General features: G+C 33.3%; 1 protein-coding gene across 4 annotated transcripts in view; it reads left to right on the forward strand.

Moving 5' to 3' along the window:
* The window catches only part of LOC128996655 (CREB-regulated transcription coactivator 1-like), a 49,333-nt gene that overhangs the window by 2,551 nt on the left and 24,917 nt on the right, over positions 1–21,865 (forward strand). For 3 of the 4 annotated variants that reach the window (XM_054422082.1, XM_054422084.1, XM_054422083.1), the window contains exons 2-6: positions 3,355–3,468; positions 14,056–14,156; positions 14,824–14,978; positions 16,647–16,755; positions 17,157–17,307. In XM_054422082.1, the coding sequence (XP_054278057.1) occupies positions 3,355–3,468; positions 14,056–14,156; positions 14,824–14,978; positions 16,647–16,755; positions 17,157–17,307 (630 nt within the window). The remainder of the gene's footprint in view (positions 1–3,354; positions 3,469–14,055; positions 14,157–14,823; positions 14,979–16,646; positions 16,756–17,156; positions 17,308–21,865) is intronic. The other variant, XM_054422085.1, reaches the window with a different exon arrangement.

A 21,865-nucleotide genomic window follows, 5' to 3' on the forward strand; every position in this document is an offset into this window, starting at 1 on the left:
AGCGTGTTGGAGAGCATCAGCGAGGTTTACAGTCATGTCATTAAACAGAGTTGCAGTAAGTGAAGTGGGGAAAGACAAGTGATTTAACCATTTGTAACTTTATGCGCAAAGGCAAGAAATGTTGTAACTTTTTAAGTGAGTGGATTTGATGCAAACAAAGTGTTGAGCGCGAAACGTCGAGGGGTGAGTGTAGGAGAGGTGGGTGGTGCAGATAGGTCAACCTCAATAATTAAAAATTCTGGTTTTGCCGAGTACTCAGAGTTTGAGCAATTTACCACTTTAAAAGTGATTCCCTCCCTGATATGAACTGCAACACCACCACCCTGCTTGCCAGTTTTGTCATTGCGCTGCAGAAAATAATCAGGGAGGTTCACTTCCTGTGATGGAATACTCGGCTTCAACCACAACTCAGAAACTGTGATTAAATCAAAATCTTGGTGTCTGAAAATCTCCTTCACCTCATCAATTAGTGCACGTAACGACTGAGCGTTGATGTGCACCGCCTTTAGATGCTTGGTGAAAGGAGCGAGAGAGATAGTCGGCAGATTTGATAGTGGGTGTAGAAGGAAATGTGAAAGGGGAGTGATAAGTCGGCCAGTGTGATGAGCAATAGCAGGACGTGGACTCGCTATTTCTTGTTTGTTTCATAGTTATCTATAAAGTTTTGTGTTACCTATTGGGAGCTTATTGTAGTAAATAAAACACATTATGGGGTATCCCAAATCTCAAAGAGTTAGAATAATTTGTTTGAAAGTAAATCATTGGTTTTATGCCAAGACAGGTTTGAATTTTTACATGTCAATAGTAGTACAAATTTAAGGAAACTGAATTTGTAGTATATACTGTAAACAAGAAATACCCTCGTCGCAACAAACCTGCAGACTAGCGAATTTCCATTTGCCTGATTTGATTTTCACTACAGATTTAAGTTTTCCTTATATTTGGATTTGGTTTCCTTAAATTTGTACATGTCAATAACAGTTGATATTTTAGGTACGGTACTGGAATCAAACCTGGAGACTTAATTTCAAACCTCTCTTGGCATGAAAGCAATTATTTACTTTCAACGTATTATCATAGACTAACCAACATGTTTTATCTATGGTATTATTCTAACTCTTTGAGGTTAGGGAAAAGCCATGTTGTGTCTTATTTACAAAATAAATTCCCAATAACACTAAACCTTCATAGATAACTCTATGCAACAACGCATATCTGCTGATCGGCAATGAAGTACAGTAGAACCCCTCATATCCGGCCACCACGGGACCAAGCCCCTGACCGGATAACGATTTGGCCGGATAAACCAACCTACTATGAAAATGACAATTCATACTAATAATAATAGGTAATCAATATATGCAATCAAAAGTATCATTTAATTCTGTTCTGGGATTATTTTTAGAAAAATAAACATATGTTTGTAATAAAGGAAAAAAATAGTCATTAAGTAATGAATGCACAAATATTATGATTCCAGGTGACAAAACATATTAAATGGAGGTAAAAATTACAATAAATTGTACTTAAAGATCATTAGGACTTAAATGGTACTTGCATTTCTACTCAACATTCTTAACCATTTTGTGAAATACAAAAATTAATGTACCGTACTCGTACTGTACTGTACTAAACCCACTTTGGAAATAATCAACCAACTGATCAGAGGTTAGGCCTACTAGCTCAACTGAGTATAGTGACTCAGCAAATAAATGTATAAACAAACAGATAAATAGTGAGAACAATTTATTTTATGACTTGAGCAGTCACAAAGACTAGTGCTTGCATCTAAACGTCCGTAAGCTGTGAGAAAAAAAATTTGATATTGGCTTCCTGGAAGGGGCCGGATAAACAGAGGACCGGTAAAACCAAGGCCGGATATGAGGGGTTCTACTGTAAATAAAACATGGACCATACCAAAATATAGGCCTAAGAATGTTTAGTCATTAAAATGTTTCTCCCAGCACTTTTAATTTGGTTGCACGTAAAAAAAAAACACTCTGTAGTTTGCTTGTTTATGGATATATTTATATATTTTGATCAAACTTGGCAAATTTTATTTATTTTATACCAAGCAATATTAATATTTTACTAAAAAAACATACTTTATTACCCTCCATTTAGCAGCAAACGAGGAACTCTTTAAAGCTACCTAATGTTATTTAAACAGATTTACAAGTGAAAATTAAATGAGGCAAATGGAAATTCGCTTAGTATGCAGGTTTGTTGTGGTGGCAGTATTTAATTTGTATACTAGGTTGATCGTTAAAAATGACCACAGGTTAGGGTACTTAATTTTTACTCTTGTAAAGAACCCATGGGTTTTTTAGAAATAGTCAAACTTCTAAAAGGGACACCAGGAACTGTGGGTATGAGTCGAGTGATTTTAGGCTGATTTTGATGACATTTGGCATGAAAGACTAGAACTCGGTAAACTTGAATGAGTTAACGAACCAACAAGATCGGGTCATAGGAACGGGGTGTTAAAAATAACAGGGTGTTTGTATAGGCTCTTGAAGCATAGTTGTGCAGTTGAAGGTTCCCTACAGAGGAAATTGGGGTACTTTGGTATTATACGGAGGCCACCCTTATACAGTGCGCTGCAGTGGTTATGTTAGGTTGGGTTATCATAAATTGAAAGTATGACTCATCTGGTATTGCTCGATTTATAACGAAACCAGAAAAGTCCTACAAACATATTTATGGTAACCCAAACTAACATAACCGCCGCAGCACGCTGTAAAATATGTGGCCTCCGTATGATAACAAAGTACCGAAATTGGAAAAACTGTACATTTAAAATTCATATGTTTTCTTATGGAGAAAAAGTAAACAGTTGTAGTTAAATTGTGTTTGATACAGATGCTTGGACTAGCCTTTTGTTTTTGAAAATATTGATCAAGCCTGACATTTTGTTGGTTTATTTGTAAAGGTGCTTCAAATTAAAATGTTTAAATATCATAACAAACTACAGAATAGTAGCCAACACTTTTTTCAATCATAATCAGTAAAGTTTTCTAGAACCCCGGGAAATTTTCAGGAATGAATATGTTTAAAAATATCATTTAGTAGCTTAGTAAGTCAGTGTAATTTTAAAAAATTATCTTGCACACTAGGTAGTACAGTAGTATAATTTTTCAAGTAAAAGTGTAGATTTGTTCATCGTAATTTTTACTAACATTCTGTTATGTAAGATACTAGTTTATTAAAATTTTGGTATGTAAATACGCTTACGAGTTTTGCGGTGTGAGGTGGTGCATGAATGTAGACACTTCAGCATGTGACTTATCGTCGGCTTAAGCATCTTCTTTCTCTATAGCTTTTGTAGAATGGTTTGTGACTGTTGTTTTCTAGGGGAACCCTATGCCTAAACAACATCTGCGTATTAACCAAAACCTGGGCTCCTTCAAAGGCGGTTCACTGCCAAATGTGAACAACATAGCTACTTCTTCCTCTGTTGATTTGAAGGTAGGTTTCCTTTTCCCAGCATGCAATCCTTCCCAGCTTCGCTGTTTACATCTTATTACGAGATTGTTTGTTTCACGGTAAACCTTTTGGAGGGTACAGTAATTTTTTAAGTATGTTGATAGTTTGTCTTGTACGCTGAGTTTAGGCTAACATAAAAATCACATGTTTTTCTTGTGACGGTTGTCTTTTGCTTGTTTATTGATATATTTAGATCAAATTTTAGCAAATGTATTTATTTAATAGGCCTACTATATTGTCTATTAACACTTGAAAACATATATTTACACCTATACTGTTAACCCACAAGACGGTAAATAGATATGAAAGACGAAATATCATGCTGAATATCATTGGAGTGTCCAAGCAAAATCGATCACCACTTGGAAACCATCGTTTGGTTCAAAGCCTACTGTATCAGATTTTCATATTATCATGATATTTGTCCTAAATTTGAAAACCTGAGGACCGTTCTTTTTTTTATTTTATGTAGGCCTATAGTGTTGTATGATTTCATTTTTTTTAGATTAAATTCAATCGGGAAATATCTTTTATGCCTTAACTTCAATCAGTGTTCTGCCTATTCTCTTGTAGAAGCAGGAAGACATGTTTAGCACTGAAAGAAATACAGGATGTCTTATCGCAAGTAATTTGATAACGTCTAAATTTATCACTATCTTAAGTCATTGGGAAACAGGCCAATTTTAAGTATGTCCACACAATTGAGGTAGTTGATTATTTTTTTACTCAGCTTTGGGCCTGCTGATCTTAAGCTTAAGAGTAGGAAAATAATTTTTGAAATATAAATTGTGGAAAATACAAAAACACAATACTAGTTTGCCTAGATTGATTGCCGTATCCGTCCTCAAAAACGTTTAAGAACGGCAAAAACTCTTCAGTAGAATTGAGAAATATTCATGTATAATTTGAAAACTTAGCAACTACGCAACTCACTTACTGAAATCAGTTTGATACCTAATAAGAATAAATTTAACTAAAAGTAGTTTGCGCCACTCACTGATGACCAGTACTCACCCTTTACATCTAAGATATAGTGAATGATCAATGGTGTTACATGTCAGATTGTAGGCTACTGATACTGAAGGAATTGTACATCAATCGTTGATATTATAAGGAATCACCCAACTTAACCAAATCCAATCCAATAAACGTTACAATATATTGTAGTCATTTGTTCGAATGTTTTGCTTGCTTATTCATATGGTGTTTGTGCTGAATGTTTTTTTTTACATATTACTATAAGGTGAATTAAAATGTTCTAGTTTGACAGTAATGTAAGTTTTAAATATGCATTAATATTAGACATCTTTTATTTGTAATTTAAAAGTAGGCTTCATTTCACTGCAAGGCTTCAAGTTAATGTGCAAGATGTTGGATGAAAACTGATAACTAAAAATATTTGAAATTTTATCTGTTTTTGTCTGGGTTTTGTTTTAACAAACTTTCATTATATTACTATTTACCTATAGTAATTTTGGTTATTTTTTTTTAAATGTCAAATTTTCAAAATGTTCACTTAACACTCTTAAAAAAATTGCAGTTGCACCACGTCCAAAGCTGATACCAGTTGCACGACGTCCAATAGCTCAATGATGTCCAGAGTACCTAGACACTGAAAAACTGTTTTACCAACTGTAGTGCATACTAACCTAACCTAACTTAGCTCCGTATGCAGGAGCTCTTGACGTCGTGACAGCGCTGAGCTATTGGACGTTGAGCAACTGGCAGCGGCTTTAGACGTGATGCTACTGCTAAGTTTATAACAGTATAAAGTGTGCTGTCGCACGGCGACCAATCCCATGACGTCCAGAGCTTGTAGAAAGACGTTTTTTGCAGTTAATGTACTTTTGTACACAATCAGATTTGGACGTCGTACAAAAGTCGAATAGTTTAAATTGGACGTTGTGAGACAGCTCAAAAATTATATTTTGGACTTCGTGACATTTGGATGTCGTACAACTCTCTCGGATGGGAGTATGTCTATGATACCCATAGAGAGCCATAAAGAGTTTTTGTTAATTTTTAAACTTGTTTGCTTTGTATGTTTGAAAGTCGGGAGGCATGGTAACTGTCGTGTCAAAACTAAAAAAAATTGATTAAATAAACATAAAATAAAAGTGTAATCTAACATTAATAGAGTAGAATCTCTATTAACCATCACCCTCGTGATTGGGAGCATGAGGGTGTAGCGAATAGACGGATAACAGAAATCATGTTGTAAACCTAATTAAATCAAATTAAAAAATAATGTAAGTTCTATAGCAGGGTGACGGTTAATCGAGAGTATACTCTAAGTTTGCAAACTAAGATTAAAATCTTCATAATATGTTAATAAAATATTAATTATTCATTCACTCGAGTTTACTTTCCCTTTTCTTAACTACAACAATGACATATAATTTCCACACAATGGGGAGCGAGCTGGTCTAGTGGTCTAGATTTTGGGTTCAAATCCCACCAAACACCAATGGATTTTTTCCGTGTGATAATGCCACGACGCTAGGTCCTGCCTGAAGTAGTATTGTTCAAAATTTTTTGAAAAAATTGTCAAAAACCAACTAGTACAATATTTGGAAAACAATAATCTAATCAACCCCTCTCAATTTGGATTCCGGCCTAACCTTAACACTCAAAAAGCAGTAACCGACATGATCAACAATATTGCTGGGGCCTTGGATGGAGCACAGCAGACTGTGGGAGTGTTGTGTGACTTGTCCAAGGCCTTTGACTGTGTTGAACATGGAATACTTCTTGAAAAATTAAGGAGACATGGAATAAAAAATATAGCATTACAATGGTTTGCTTCTTATCTGAATAACCGTGAACAAAGGATAATAATAAACAAATTTCAAAATAATTACATGTCAGATTGGGAGGATGTTCCATTTGGAGTGCTCCAAGGATCAATTCTTGGACCATGTCTATTCATTTTATTTGTAAACGACCTAGGAAGTGTATCAAAAATGCCAATATTTCAGTATGCAGATGATACAGCAATCATTTGCAAAGAGCAAAAAGGTGTCGACATTATTCACACAATCACCAGAGAGCTCCATTCTCTTGAGGACTGGTTTGCTGTCAACGGCCTCTCCATGAATGTATCCAAGACACAGCTGATACAATTCTCTGCCTCCAATATAAAAGATGAGATCACCCTAAATTCAAACTTAAATTTGATAGTTTCTCAAGATTCAGTTGATTATTTAGAAATAAAAATAGACTCACATTTAAATTGGCAAACTCACATTAAAAATTTATCAAAAAGACTTAATTCAGCTGTATTTGTATTACAAGTAATTAGAGATACAAAAAATTTTGACACACAAATTGCAGTATATCATGCTTATTTTGCTTCAATTATGAATTACGGACTTATTTTATGGGGATCGTATAGTGAAAGCAAAAAAGTGTTTATTCTTCAAAAAAGGGCGATTAGACATATAGCCAAGGTTCCTCCAGATACACATTGCCAAGAATATTTCAGTCGATTCAAAATTCTCACTTTATACAGCTCTTATATTTATTATATACTAGCTGTACCCGCGGGCTTTGTCCCGTTTAACTTCTTAATTTTCAAGATGAGCTCGTTCGCATGGCTCAATCACGTCCTGGTTGAAGTTCGTTCGCTACGCTCACTCACTTTTAGGTTGGAGCTCGTTCGCTGCGCTCACTTGCCTTCAGGTTAGCTCGTTCGCTACACTAACTCGCCTCCAGGTTGAAGTTCGTTCGCTACGCTCACTCACCTTTTGGTTGCAAATTAGCTGTTGTCATAAATACAACAAAAATAATAGTGCTGCACCCTGTTGGTAATCCTTGTAACTTTAATGTTATTGCACATCATAGAACAGAACCAACTTGTTTAATTGAAACAGCTGTTAAGATTCATTAATTCCATTTAAATATGAGTACTCATAAGGTTAACATGGGAAAATCCAGAGCCACTGGGGCGGAGCCCGAGAGTCCGATCAGAATAAAAACAACTTAGTTTTCCTATTTAATGCCTAAAGAATCAGTGTACCAAATTTCAGCCTCCTAGGTAAATGGGAAGTGGGAGAATTAGTGATGAGTGAGTGAGTGAGTGAGTCAGTCAGTGAGGGCTTTGCCTTTTATATATATAGATACAGATATTTCTATGATGGTCAAGAGTAACTTGGATACACTTATGGAGAGTCAGCCCTCTCACAAACATGATACAAGATACAAAAAAAATAATAAAACCAATGCAACATAGACTAAAATTATTTCACTTATCCCCACAATATATGGGACCCAAAATTTATAATAAGCTGCCTTCAACAATAAAAGAAATTGATTGCATATTGAAATAAAAAAAAAAAAACACTTAAGATATGGCTTCTGGAGAAGGCATTTTTTTCACTGAAAGATTTCCTAACAAATGTATAATTATTTTTAATAATATAATTGTTGTTTTGTTACAATAGATTTTAGTTTGATGACAAATCACCCGTCAATCATTGATGTAATGTGATGATAATAAATAAATAAATAAAAAAGTAACGTGTAAGAACAGTTGTGGCTGGAGTCTAGCAAAAAAAGTCTACAGTTTTTTCATATGTTATTTTCATTCAATTGTTAAAAATATTTAACTACTTTAATTTTGTATGTGACACACATTACATAAGAAAATAATAGTTACACTCGACTGAAATGTAAACAAAAGAACCATAATAACCCACTGATCAAGGATATTGCCAAACCACCAAAAGCTTAGACTATTCTCAGGATCCAACCAGCTACCTTCTGATTACAAGGCAAGCTGAAAAACCACTCTGCCACTCAGTTCAACGTGTGGATTTTAAGTAGTTGTATGTATTACAACAGTAATATTCCTAATAAAAATTAGTTGACTTTTGTGACGATTTTTGTCCCATCATTCTTTCCCATCATGTTTTGCCATCAGAGCCCAGGCAATAGTCTTCACTATGCAATAATATCATATGAAAATGTAAACTGTTTAGTACTACTACTGGGGTCACTGACCTTTGGTCAACATCAACTTTCAGGTAACCGGTATTTTAGAAAGCTCTGCAAATCATAATTATGTTGAATAAACCTGACTCTAGTTAATGGGAAATCCCGATTCCCTCACCCCCTTTGTTAATCGAGTTATTATTAATTTTTGTTTGAATAGTAATCTAAGATATGTACATATTTGAGATGGATAAGCTATGTTTAATGCCATTCAGATTTTAACTTTAACTTACGAATGAAAAGGATTGGTGTTATATAGTTAATTTATACAGTGTTATCATTTACCTCAGTAAGGTTAACTTTGCATTAATTGTTTATTTATTTACTCTAGTATTTGAACAACTAATTTTCATATTCTGTTAAAAGTAATATAGTTTGTTTTCATATCTCTAAATAATATTGACATGCCCGAAAATGTTGTAGTTTATGTATTTTAATTTTTTAAATTAATAATTGAAATTGTGTGCGCTTTAGCTTCTTGTTTAAAAACAAAGGAGACAATTTATACAATAAATTAAAAGTTTCTCTAACATTTTTGTTTATAAAATCAAATTTGTTAAAAAATCTTGTAACATCTGATTAAAAACTAACCAATACGAAATATTGTTAAATTATTTGCTAACGTAGAATCCTAATTGTCCCAGGTCCAGGTTTGACCCAGGTCGGATAACTCAAAAGGACGGTTAAAATTGGCAATCCCTAAACCTTTAATAAATGAAGTGCTAGTCATTTGGAATTATATAAGCCATTACTCTGAAGTATTGCGTGATTTTAATGAAACTTTCAGGTATTATTAAGCATTATTCAAGGATGGTTTGTGTGAAGTTTGGTGCAGATCCGTCAAAAGGGCTCCGCCCCAGAGGGTTTTAGGTTTTAGGGGTCCAATGTCAGGCTTTTGGAACTACAATGTTTACCAATAAATATAACTAGCAGTTACCTGGCACGCGTTGCTGCATTAACAACGATTATTTTAGGCTAATAATAAAAATGTCCACAAAAACAAAAATAGAATATTTATTTTACATAATTGCCATTGGAGTGTGAAGGCGCTATAATAGTGCCGTATTTATAACCGATGTGGCTCCTGGCCTAGGAGGATAAATGATTAATGCCAATCCTCCTAGCTTCCGGCGGGTCACACCAGAGAGGGCACTCTATGCTGATTCAACTAAATGAACTTTACAATTTTTTTTTTTTTCGATCAAATCGGCATATTAATCTAGGTGGCTAGTTGGATACTAGCTAATAAATAATTCCATTCTTTCATTGATGCTAAAGAAGGATTTTCATTTAATGTAATTTCTTACTCTTAACTTAAAAGGCTGCACTTAAGATTTTTTTACTTCAAGTCATGTCATGTAAAAATTGTTACTTACATATGGGTCTCGGGCATAATTATTAAAATTACAATAATTTGTTTTGCATTTGAGCTTTTTATGGACTTGTGTTCATACAAGCCACTAGTATAATTTAAAAGCAGATGTTTACTTTCACCAACTGTTTTGTAGGTTTGAATAATCATCATTTGAAATAGTGCCACACTGTTTCCACAGAATGCAGCACAGAAAACTGTTTTAATTTTGGAAGGTGTCCAAATATATTAAACCCCAATCGCAGCACACCTGTGCACTGAACAACGTTTAAATTCTCCACAATTAAAGATGTAAACATAAAAAGTAAAAACGTTTATCAAAGTATTATAAACAATAAAAGGGATAATAATATTTTTATTAATTAATATTTTTATCTTTTGTTCTAAACCCACACAATCTAATATAAATTATTAAGTAAAAAATAATTGTACCTCATATATCAAGTATTCTAATGCCTCCCACTTCGTCATTAACCCACCACATTACTGTCATTAAAAGAAGGAACTCCAATAATACTAATGTGAACTTAAATCCACCCAAGCTGTGCAACGGAACCAGACTGACGATTAAATAATGACATGAAACTTGATCAAAGCAACAATCATCAGTGGTAAGTTTAAAGGAGAAATAGTCTTAATCCCAAAAATACCGATGATTTCATCCGAATTACCCTTTGAATTCAAGCGACTACAATATCCTTTGCGTCTTGCTTTCGCAATCACCTTTATAAGGCACAATGGCTAACCCTGACTATCGCCGGTTTAAATTTAGAAAATGCATGCTTTTCACACGGACAGCTGTATGTTACGTGCTCACGTGTTGGTAGGTACGCCTAAAAACTTATATATTTATACACCTATACCTTCCGCAAAGATTCGTGGCGGCTGAGGGATTAGGACGGTCGGGTGGTGTCCCAGCCCCTAAATTAGCCCTCGCTCGACTGCTCTGGGTTTTGACCATGAGTCACCCACTAGGCTCAATGCATAGTTGGAAGAAATCGTTCATATCACCATAAAGTGAATTAAATAACGCCAGTTTTGTAACCTGTGTCAAATAACAAAAACATTGAGCCCAAACACGAAATAATTTTGACGATATTAAGTATACATTCGATTTTAAAATAATAAACAGTTTTCGTGTTGTGGTATGCTTAATATCATGGCAATTATTTCGTGTTTGGGCTCAATGTTCTTGTTATTTGATGCAGGTAACAAAAATTGACGTTATTTAATACATATTATGGTGATATACACAAATTTTACCAACTATGCATTGAGCCTAGTGGGTGACTCATTGTCAAACCCCAGAGCAGCCAAGCGAGGGCTAATTTAGGGGCTGGGACACCACCCGACCGTCCTAATCGTTCAGTGGCCACGAATCTTTGCGGAAGGTATAATGAAAAAACAAAAATCATTGTTTATCCACTGGCAATTAAGTAGGCTACAATAAATATTCTATTTTTGTTTTTGATATACATTTTTATTATTTATCGTAAACAATGAATTACCATTTAAAATAATAGTTGTTAGCGCAGCAACGCACGCCAGGTAACTGCTAGTATACCTATAGATAAATAACATTAGGTTTAACGAGTACCTAGGTTTGCTGCTGCTAGGAGGGTCATAAAGTGTGGTTTTTAGTAAAATATTAATACCTAGCTTATTATAATTATAAAATAAATATATATCCAAAGTTTGTTAAAAATTGAATATCCATAAATAAGCAAACTACTGTACTACAGTTTTCTTATTAACCTTCTTATTATATTATCTATTCTTATTATAAGAATAACATAAGAAATTTAAATTTAATATTTTTTAATTTTCTTCGTAACCAATAACTGTATATAAACACTACTAAATAACCAGCTGTAATTTATTCAATTATTAATTTTTAAGCTCTTTAACATGGTTTTGACAGATATTGGGAAATTTTATGTTTTGAGGGTTTAAAACCCTGTTCCCATGGTCCAATTAAATGCTGTTTCGCGAACTTGTTCAAATGAACGTAGGTTTTCACGTTTTTACCAAATTTAATCAAAATCGTATGAATTTTGCTCAAGTTATCATGCCAACGGACACATATCCATACTTATAAAAGTCAAATACCACTTATTATGAATTTGAACGGTTGTTGTTTTTGACCTCTGGGGACATCAAAACGAAAAAACAAATTGGTCCCGTGTTGTGGTCTTACCTTGAGATCTACGGTAATAGCATAGTCCCTATATGGGAAATTTACTAACATTCAGTTTGTTTCTTCATGGAGGGTTACTTTAGTTGGATTATATTTAGCAAAAAGAAGAACAATAGTTTCTACATAATTTGACATAAGTCTTGTTTCTATTGTCCCTATTAGTTTTGGTTGACCCTAAGACTACTTTTACTTTTAAATTAACTAGTTGTTACCCACGGGCTTCACACCGTTTGACTTCATAGGAATTAATAAAGCACACCTGATTTTAATAAGGTAATAAGTTGAAAGAATAACAAAAAAATAAGTGCAGCTGAGGTATTTTTAACATTAGGTACATGGAAAGTTCCCTTTAGAAAAGAATTACGACCTTAAAGGGCAATTTATGAAATAATGGATAGTTTTGTGCAAGGTTTCTCGTCATGACGAACATTTTAAGTATATGGTTTATGGAGGTGTGACTTGTAGTTTTCCCAAAAGTTCATGGGTACTTTTGGCTTTATATAGATTATATTTTATAATTATCTCTAATTTATGTACTACATATTTTATATAGGCCTATGATTATTTTTTCACAATTAGACGGTAAATGATTTGCATGTTTATAAATAGAGAGGCATGAGCAAGTGTGTTAAAAAAAGACCTAGATTATCATTTTCTTCTTATTTTTATCACTGTATCAGCGAATAGGAAGTCAAATAACTTATCTTTTTAGATTACAGACACTGAATTGAACACTATTTCCTTACTTCCCTTTATTTTCCACTTACAGTTTTTTTCCTCTTAACTTGACTCCATTTTAGCAAATTTGCCCATAGGTGGCACAGTAAGACTAAACCCGGGACGATATAATTTTTGTTATGTCTCTAGAGGCTAAAATACTGTCTGTACAAATTGTTATATTTGTATATATATATGTATAGATTTATATACCGGTACGTCCGTGAACGTGATAACTTGAGTGGTATTTGTCCGATTTTAATGAATTTGGCTTGAAGACGTCAGACAGGATAAACTAGAATGAGTTTGTGAACCAGCATGATCGGACCTTAGAAATGGGGTATTATGGGGTAAAAATTTGTTTTCCTCATTTTTGCCCCTCAAAACAAAAATGTCCTAGTTTCTCTTTAAACCATTTTAAAGAGCTTAAAAATCAAATAATACATAAAGTGTTTTTTTTTTTTTTTTTTTTTTTTACAGTTATTGGATATGGAGGAAATTTTAAAATTGTAAATTTAAAATTCCCAGGTTATTTTTATGGATAATAAGTAAACTGTTATAAAAGGTATAACTTAATGTAAATATATTTCTATGATAATGTTTGACTTTCTTGGTATGCACAAATTCTAATAAACTCAGTTCACAAAACAACTATTTTTGTTTTGGAGTTAACCTGAGAGTGATAAGTCAAATGCCTGCATTATGTTTTTCACTAACAGATCTGTAGGCATATGCTACTTTTTCTAATTAAAGTTTTGTCCAGTCTTAGTTTTACTAAAATTTCTATGTAGGCATAAATAGGCTACAGTTCTGTATTTTGTCAGAAAATTCAATTGGTCAAAAACCTTTTTTTTCTTTTTTTTTAGGAGCAACCCCTATTGCAACAAAGTTGATATTTTACCAAAATCGGTAGTCTTCAAACAGTCCTTTTTTACGCAGGTTTACTTAAATCAAACTTTGTAGTTATTGTTACTAATTGAGAGGTATTTTTACCAAATGGTGACTGTAGAATGCATCGTTATTTCTTGTCTAATCATGTTAGTGAGTAAATCAGTTATTTTTTGACCCAAAACTATTGATCAAAAGCCTAATGATCAAAGGTAGTTGGATTCACTTCGACTTATCAAAAAGTCCTTTGCCAGCACATATCTAAAATGTTTTGCAAGGAATAGCCTACCAAGCTAATTTACACCGTTGTGTGCACTAATTGACACAATCATTCAAAATTTGTAATTTTACTGATATGAATGTTTTATTCTATAATTTCTCACGATTGGCAATTCTGTTCCAGTCCGCTCTCAGCAACCTGGAGGAGATGAACGGAGGTCGTAGCGACACGCAGATTGTCTATCGAGATCGGGGCCGGACTATGACGTCCGGGGGACCAATGAGGTAATGTGTTTGTTATGCATCCTTTAACGTCATTGGCCTTAAAGTTTGTATGAGAAATAATGAGATTTACTTTATACAAAATAATATAAGTTTTAGAATTCAATTTTAAATCCCTGACATGGTCATCAGTAATGTCCGTAAGGGTGATGAACTGGAACCAAAAGCTATAATCAAAAACACTATGATTAATGTAAAAAACTAAATATTTTATGAATATTTCGTTTTTGTGGATTATTGTAGGTTCTTTGAATGACTTAATTAACACATTTTTTATCGTTATTTAATTGTTTTCACCAAGAGATTTTGAATTTTGTACCTGATAAACCTATAGTTGTGGGGAAGCGAGCTGGTGTAGTGGTAGAGCGTGGTCTTCGGTCCCTGAGGTTCGGGGTTCAAATACCACCAAATCAATCACCAATAGATGTTATCCAAGTGATAATGCTGCAACCCCTAGGTTCAGCCTGAAGTAATGTGAAAAACGATCCTGGGCTTTCCTTAGGAAAAAAACACAAAAAACCTAGAATTTTCTTAAATTTCACTTTTTTACATCCTAGGACGCTCTAGTCCGAAATTTGTAAATTACTTTCCTTAAAGAACATAGGATATACCTTTGTTATTTAAATATCTTGCATTTCCATAGTAAATCTAACTTTTTATCATATTGCAGATCGCGGCCGGGTGAGAGACGACATGACACATCCCCCTACTCCAGCGGCCCCTACCTCTCCCCGCCACCACCTGATAGCAACTGGAGACGCACTTACAGTGACTCCTCGCTACACCAGAGCGCGGCCGCGCAGACAAACGAGTCACAACGGAGAGGTGAGTGAAAAAATTAGTTAAATGAGTGTTAAACAATTAAGCTCACTTTTTTCAATTGTAAAGTGGTTCAAGATTGTTTTTGGTTAAATGATTAACCCTCTAAACGCAACAGCGATGCGTACTGACCAGTTAGACTATTAGAAGCAATATTGTAAGGTCTGGGTAAAAAGGCATATGCAGATCAGAATGGTGTCCCCATCTCAATGATTGATAATTGATAATAATAATTGAATGTAGTGATCTAGAGCTTGGAGGGCTTCTTCGTAAGAAACAGAATTTACAGCTCTTCAATGTGTGTAAGCGCAACAAACAAACAGCTTTTAATGTTTATCTAATGGAAACATCGGCAGACAATAGTCAATTGATAAAACTCTTATCACAACCTTTACCGTGAAGAGAATATTTCTGCAACCTCCATTACCTTGACACCTGGTGATAAAATAGTTTCTGCGTCTCTGTTAGTGTTGTAAGAGACAAATTGTTATTCAAGGACTAAAATGAGTGTGTAAAAAATGTTTGGAATGGAAACAAATTTTTTAAATATTTTAACCAATTTATGTGAGTTTTGAAAGTTGAAGTAGACATCCCATCTATATTGACTAGTTGTAGCCAAATAGAACTTAGCTAAATGAATTACTACTGTCAAAAGTCCCCCCCCCCCCACCCCCTAGTATTTCAATTCTTTGGCAAAAAAATACATGTGTTTTGAGTAAAGGGATATTTTTTCACCAGTCACATCGGTTAAAAATATCATATCATAGACAAAAATATCATAGACAGACATATTTACATGTATTTGCCCTGATATTATTGTCAATATGATACATAATTTCACAAAGTTGTAGCTATGTTAAGTTTGATTTATTTTCTAATATTTTAGTCCTGAGTTCATAAGAAATTTATATTATTGGTGACGTCTTGAGCACATAAACATTCTAATATGCTCTTAGGACATGTTAGGGGGTGGACAATGAATATGTATGAGGTGTGTGAATGTGATGAACGAATGTGTCTTATATAAAAGCCGTACAGAATTAGGATTAGTATTTAAAATTTTACTTTTTGTGCGTAAATATTAGCGTTGTATGTTATAAACATGCGCCTCAAGATTTATATATACCAGTAAATAAATTCAGTAATTATTGGGGACAGCAAATAACCCAATAAGAATTATTCACCCCTAAAGTTATTTGTTTGACTCATCATATTTTATTGGGCAGTTCCCCTTATTAATACAAATGAAAACTTTGCAGTAAGTAGCTACAACACTTTTTTATTTTCAGGTTAAAAGACTTTTTTGATCCTCGAAAATTTTATTTGTCTAATAAGGCAGGTACAGAAGTTTTTAGGCTAGAAGAATGAAAATATTTTGATTCCATACTTTGATTTGAACCTCTTGATCAACAATTGATAAGTTTTGTGCTACATCAGTTTTGACTCTTGGCTAATAGCGTCCTCAGATATAGTTCTCTCACTATTTTCATTGCCAGTTAGAATAAACAAAATTTGATCTATTTTCATTCCATTTAAGTCTCAATTATAAACATGACTTCTTACTTTCAAGTTGATATCTTTTTAACCCTTTACGATCCGATAAGTTTTAATCGCTTAGATTTTTAAACTTCTGGGGTTAATTGTTGGCACTACTGACTCACTTTATGTTGGCAGCAATGGATGGTCAGCTGACTGATGGCTACGAGCCCAGCAGAAGACACTTGTCCGTCAGTCCGGATGGTCGGCCGAGATCTTGCGAGGTGCCTCGGGTACCAGGAATAAAGTAAGTAGAACCATTCTGTTTTGGCAAGCTCATCTTTCTGGATAGGTCCAGTCAATCAAGGCAAAACGTTTGAATAGAGTCATGTCATTGAAATGGTAATAATCCTCCTCGTTCCCCTTACACTCATCCTTATTCTCTCCTTCCTCAACTATACCTCCTTCTCTGCTTCCTCCATTTACTTAGTCTTATTTTCCTTGTCCTTCTACTCCCCCTCATCTGCTCTTTATCCTCCCCTTCTCATTCCCCTTATCCATCTCAGTCTCTTCTTCCTTTTCCTCCTCCCCCTTCTACACCTGAGTACTACTCTTCCTTAACTTTCTTCTACTGGTCTCTCCTCTTTCACCTACTTTTGCATCCCTCTTATGGTCTTCTTTAGTTATGACCTTTACCGTATGTTTCAGTATTTTCCCGTCGGCACAAGAGCCGGGCACAGTTCAGATTCCCATCGGCAACAACACAGGATCTCTACCAGATCTCACAAGTTTCCAGTTCTCTTCTCCCCTTCCCACCCCTCTGGACCAGGAGGACCATAACAGTTCGCCCTACAGCAATGTGAGTAGAAGTGAAAAACGTTTGGTACAAATTGAACAAAACTTTTGAAATAAGTGCTACATTTTTTCTTGCTACAGTATTAGATGCAATCACATTATCTAATAAGTTGGCTACCAATGGTTTGATTACGATTAGGGTTTCCTCAATAAAAAGCTTGCTTAAGATAAAATTACTTTTAGTACATAATTCACCATAGCAGCACTTTCAAATGCAACATGAATACTGTTTGTTAAACTCTTGTTAAAGTCTTATTGAAGTAAGGTATAAAAATTGACATTGTGTTGTTCAACTTTTAAACCTAATGCATAGTGATGCATTGAAATTCAAAGTATTTGTCGAACAATATTAGCTCTCGAGAGTACTCAATCTAAAAAATATATATGTGACATCTTTATATGTGTAGGTATATAATAGGAGGTTTTATCATCAAAATTAGACAGTTTGTCAGATATTTACACAAAATATTTCTTTTTTATAATCTCCTTATCAGTTTTTTTTTTTTTTTTTTTTACTGTTTACGTAAAATAATTTCATACATATAATAATTTTTCTTATTTTGTTAGCATTTGAAAGTCAACATAAACACTTTGGATGGTTAGTTATTTTTGTCGATAATTCTTATAAACAGTGTCACGTAGTAAAGATACAGTGCATAATTGGTAAAGATGCCTTTTACCTTTGTCTTTTTAAAAAAATGTCCACTAACTCAATGAGCTATTACAATATTTAATCATTCTTGTTAGGCCTATTTAAGAAATTATTGTGAACATTTTCTATAACGATAAGTATGAAAACAAAAAGGTAATGATTTTTTGGGATCCAGAATCTGATTCCTTCCTCCAGAATGTACCTAACAACATTGAAAGCATAACATTAAGCATAACAATATTGATACACAACAACAGCCAAAGCTATAAAATCACAAAAGAATGAATACATAGAGAGAACTGTACCGGAGAACATCAATAAAACTAGAGTATGAAAATCCTGGATTAAAAGTATAATTATTAAAAAATGGAGAATAGACCATTGACTAGACAAAATGGTGGCTCAAGCGAGATACGGCAGATTTGTTAGGTTTCAATTAAATTTGTCATATAAGGACAGGATCAGATTCCAGATCTTGTATGTAGACCTTTGACTAGTATATTATTGATATACTATAGATGTTGAGTTTTGATGCAGTGTGTGGTTTTACCTGGTTTTTGCGCTTATCTACCACGCCTTGTGTTGGTCAAACTGCACCGTTTGTCTTATGACTGTTTCAGAGCCCTCAAGGGACCAGTCCCTCTACGCTTTCCCCCACTTCCCGACCCCAAGGGCGATTTTCGTTTGGGGGCAGCTCCCCTCCGAATCTCCCCCAAACCTCTCCCCCAAACCAGGAGTCGCCCAGTCCCCCCAGCCCCCTTTTGGGACACCCTGTGGCCGTAAGCCTCAAATTTGATATTTGATGTTTTCCGCCTGTGGTTGTTTTTGTGCTGTAACCGCCCTCCCCCGTCACTAAACCTTGATGTGGATAAGCTGAGTGGTCTGTAGGGTAGATATGATGAGTCGGAAAACATTTTTACGTCCATTTGTAGTTTATTTTTTTCTGTTGTTTTTGATCGCTGAACCGGCCCCAGCTGTCTTTGTTTATTGATACTGAAATCCAATTCCAAACTTGTATGTTATTCTGAAACGTAATATCTTAAGATGAATTTTGTAGTATAATAAAAAAGAAAAGCTTACAGTGCTTGCCTGACATTCAAAAGGTCGCCGTTTTGATCCTGGCCTGTAGTAGAATCCAGCTATCCTTGACCATTTGACCTTTATGATTCTGACTAAAGAAACAGCTGATCTTAGTAAGTATGAAAGGATCATTTCACTCCATTCTAAACTCAACAAACATTCGTATTCAGCTAAAAATACCCCCCCCCCCCAAGTGTGAGCTGGTATCTCAAAGTAATGATAATGTTTCTAAGTTGCAATTGGCAATTTTTAATAGTCTAGCTATTTAAATCTTATATCTAAATATAATAATGTTTACAAATTTGTTTATGGAGTTAAAAATATAAATTTAAATTCAATAAAGTTAACAAGTTTGTTTTTTCAGTTAAGGCATGTCTAGTAAATTGAAATTAAAAAGTCATTTTTCAGACCCCTGCTAAGTGAACTTGTCAAACTAGATATTACTTTCCCATATTACAAGTAAAATAGTTGTTTTTCAAGTTATTTTTTTTCTATTTAGCTTGATTCTCATAAAATTACATTACATAAATTTTTTACCGTTTTAAGGCCTTCTGCCATATGTGTAACGTTCAAAATTATATTTCTTTCTAATTGGCTACATTACAAATGGCACCTGGGTCCAGAATGTGCGACATATAGATTTGAAGGCAAGCATTATAACCACAGGTCATGTAATTGTTACACAGACTACAATGCGCATCCAACATCTTGACCTCTAGTCTACATGTTAAATGGTCCACCCTTAGAATATAGCAAAAAAATATTAGATAGATGTAAAGTAACTGTTCCCAAATGTGGCATGATTGGCAGCATCCTTAAACTATTGAAAAATTAATCATGCTACTCATAAACAAATATACTTTTTTAACTGTAAGGTATAAAATTGATCTAAACAATATTTTCATTTCCTTCATTACTCGTTGCATCAAAAAACACAGCCAATCAACTTAAGGTAACACAGTAGTCCCTATCCCGTCCATGTTAATTTCAGGATTTTTAGGTACACCTAACTTCTTTAAAAATTATCCTAGCAACCTGAAATTTTTATACATTGTCTTACACACCTTTCTCAACGATAATAGACTCACTTTTGTTCTAAAGTCAAAAATAATTTTTTTATGAATTTTTTCAAAAACATAAATATTTTATCACGTTTTTTAATTAAAAAATAATTAAAACTCGGGTTGTATCAAATATTTTTTTAATTTCACTTCCTATTATTATTTGTTAATATACACAGAAGGTCAGTAAAAAATTTCATTAAAATCGGTTCATAAATGTGTCAATAAAATGTACCAGACGAAGAAAAAAGTAAATTTTCGGTAAATCGCATATAAAGCCTTAGTCGCTGTCATGCGATCACTGAAACAGCTGTGCAAGATTTATAATAAATGACAAAAAATCTATCAAATAAATTTTATTATATAACATATTTGGTATCTATGGATTCAGGATTAAATTTAAAACTAGAATTAATAAAAAAAAATATTTTATTTTTTTTTATTTTTGCATATAAAGCCTTAGTCGCTGTCATGCGATCACTGAAACAGCTGTGCAAGATTTATAATAAATGACAAAAAATCTATCAAATAAATTTTATTATATAACATATTTGGTATCTATGGATTCAGAATTAAATTTAAAACTAGAATTAATCATAAAAAAATATATTTCTTTTATTTTTGCATATAAAGCCTTAGCCGCTGTCATGCGATCACTGAAACAGCTGTGCAAGATTTATAATAAATGACAAAAAATCTATCAAATAAATTTTATTATATAACATATTTGGTATCTATGGATTCAGAATAAAATGTTAAACTAGAATTAATTATAAAAAAAATATATTTTTTTTAAATTTTTGACTACTGTGTTACCTTAAAGTATCAATTTTGTAAAAAATAAATAAATGTTTACTGTTATAGCCCTTTCTATATAAATGATAAATATTATTAATCAAAGTTGTTAGGTAATCATTTTATATAGTCTTATGAGCATTATATGTGTAAGAATATAATTTATAAAAGCATAAAAATATAAATATAATTGCATATATTTAATGTATGTTACTTTAGTTTAAATAACCGATCTTGGCCTATCAAGGAGTAAATTTGAGTAATGAAAGTAAAATCATATGCTTCAAAAATATACTAACCTTGAATAATGCCTTAAATAACCTAAAAGTAGTTAATAGGAGATTTTTAGTCTAATTAAAAAAATAATAAGTCTGAAATACTAAGTTATTTGTTTAGGGAAAAATGTAGGCTTAAACCTAAGATATTTATATATTTCTGCATATTCCTCGAAAAAACTCCTCTTACCCCACCCTTCCTCTTTAAAATAGTCTCCTGAATCATTAAACAAGCATTGTTTCTCAACTAATAAGCATACATTAAATAAATTCTCTCAAATATATAGTTTGTGTAGGTAAAATCTACTAAGATGTCACTAAATTATTCATTTCTTACCCCTAGTTTTAGTTTATAGTGAGAGTTTGTTGCATTTATTTGGTTAAGTGTTAGTTTGGAATAGATAGTTTAGTTTAGGGATTCTTTTTGAATTGGTAAGTAAAAGAACCTCTCCTGTTCCTTAAAAAGATAAATTTATGTTAAAAGTAGGTAATATTAAAAGCATTGAAGTTATTTTACTTAGTTTCGGACAGTTACTCGCAAGCAAATTTCATTTGATTAATTTAACTTCTATTTTTTATTTTGTAATGTTAATTTCACTTGAGAAGGTGTATGTTATTTATTGTATGTGCACACTCCTTTTACATAAAAAATATACAGTAGAGCCTCACTAATTATACATTTTTTGTAATGTATTTATC

Source organism: Macrosteles quadrilineatus, unplaced genomic scaffold (assembly GCF_028750875.1).
Source record: "Macrosteles quadrilineatus isolate MER2022 unplaced genomic scaffold, UCM_ALF_1.0 Scaffold_6__1_contigs__length_79288215, whole genome shotgun sequence".
NCBI classification, from domain to species: Eukaryota; Metazoa; Arthropoda; class Insecta; order Hemiptera; family Cicadellidae; genus Macrosteles; species Macrosteles quadrilineatus.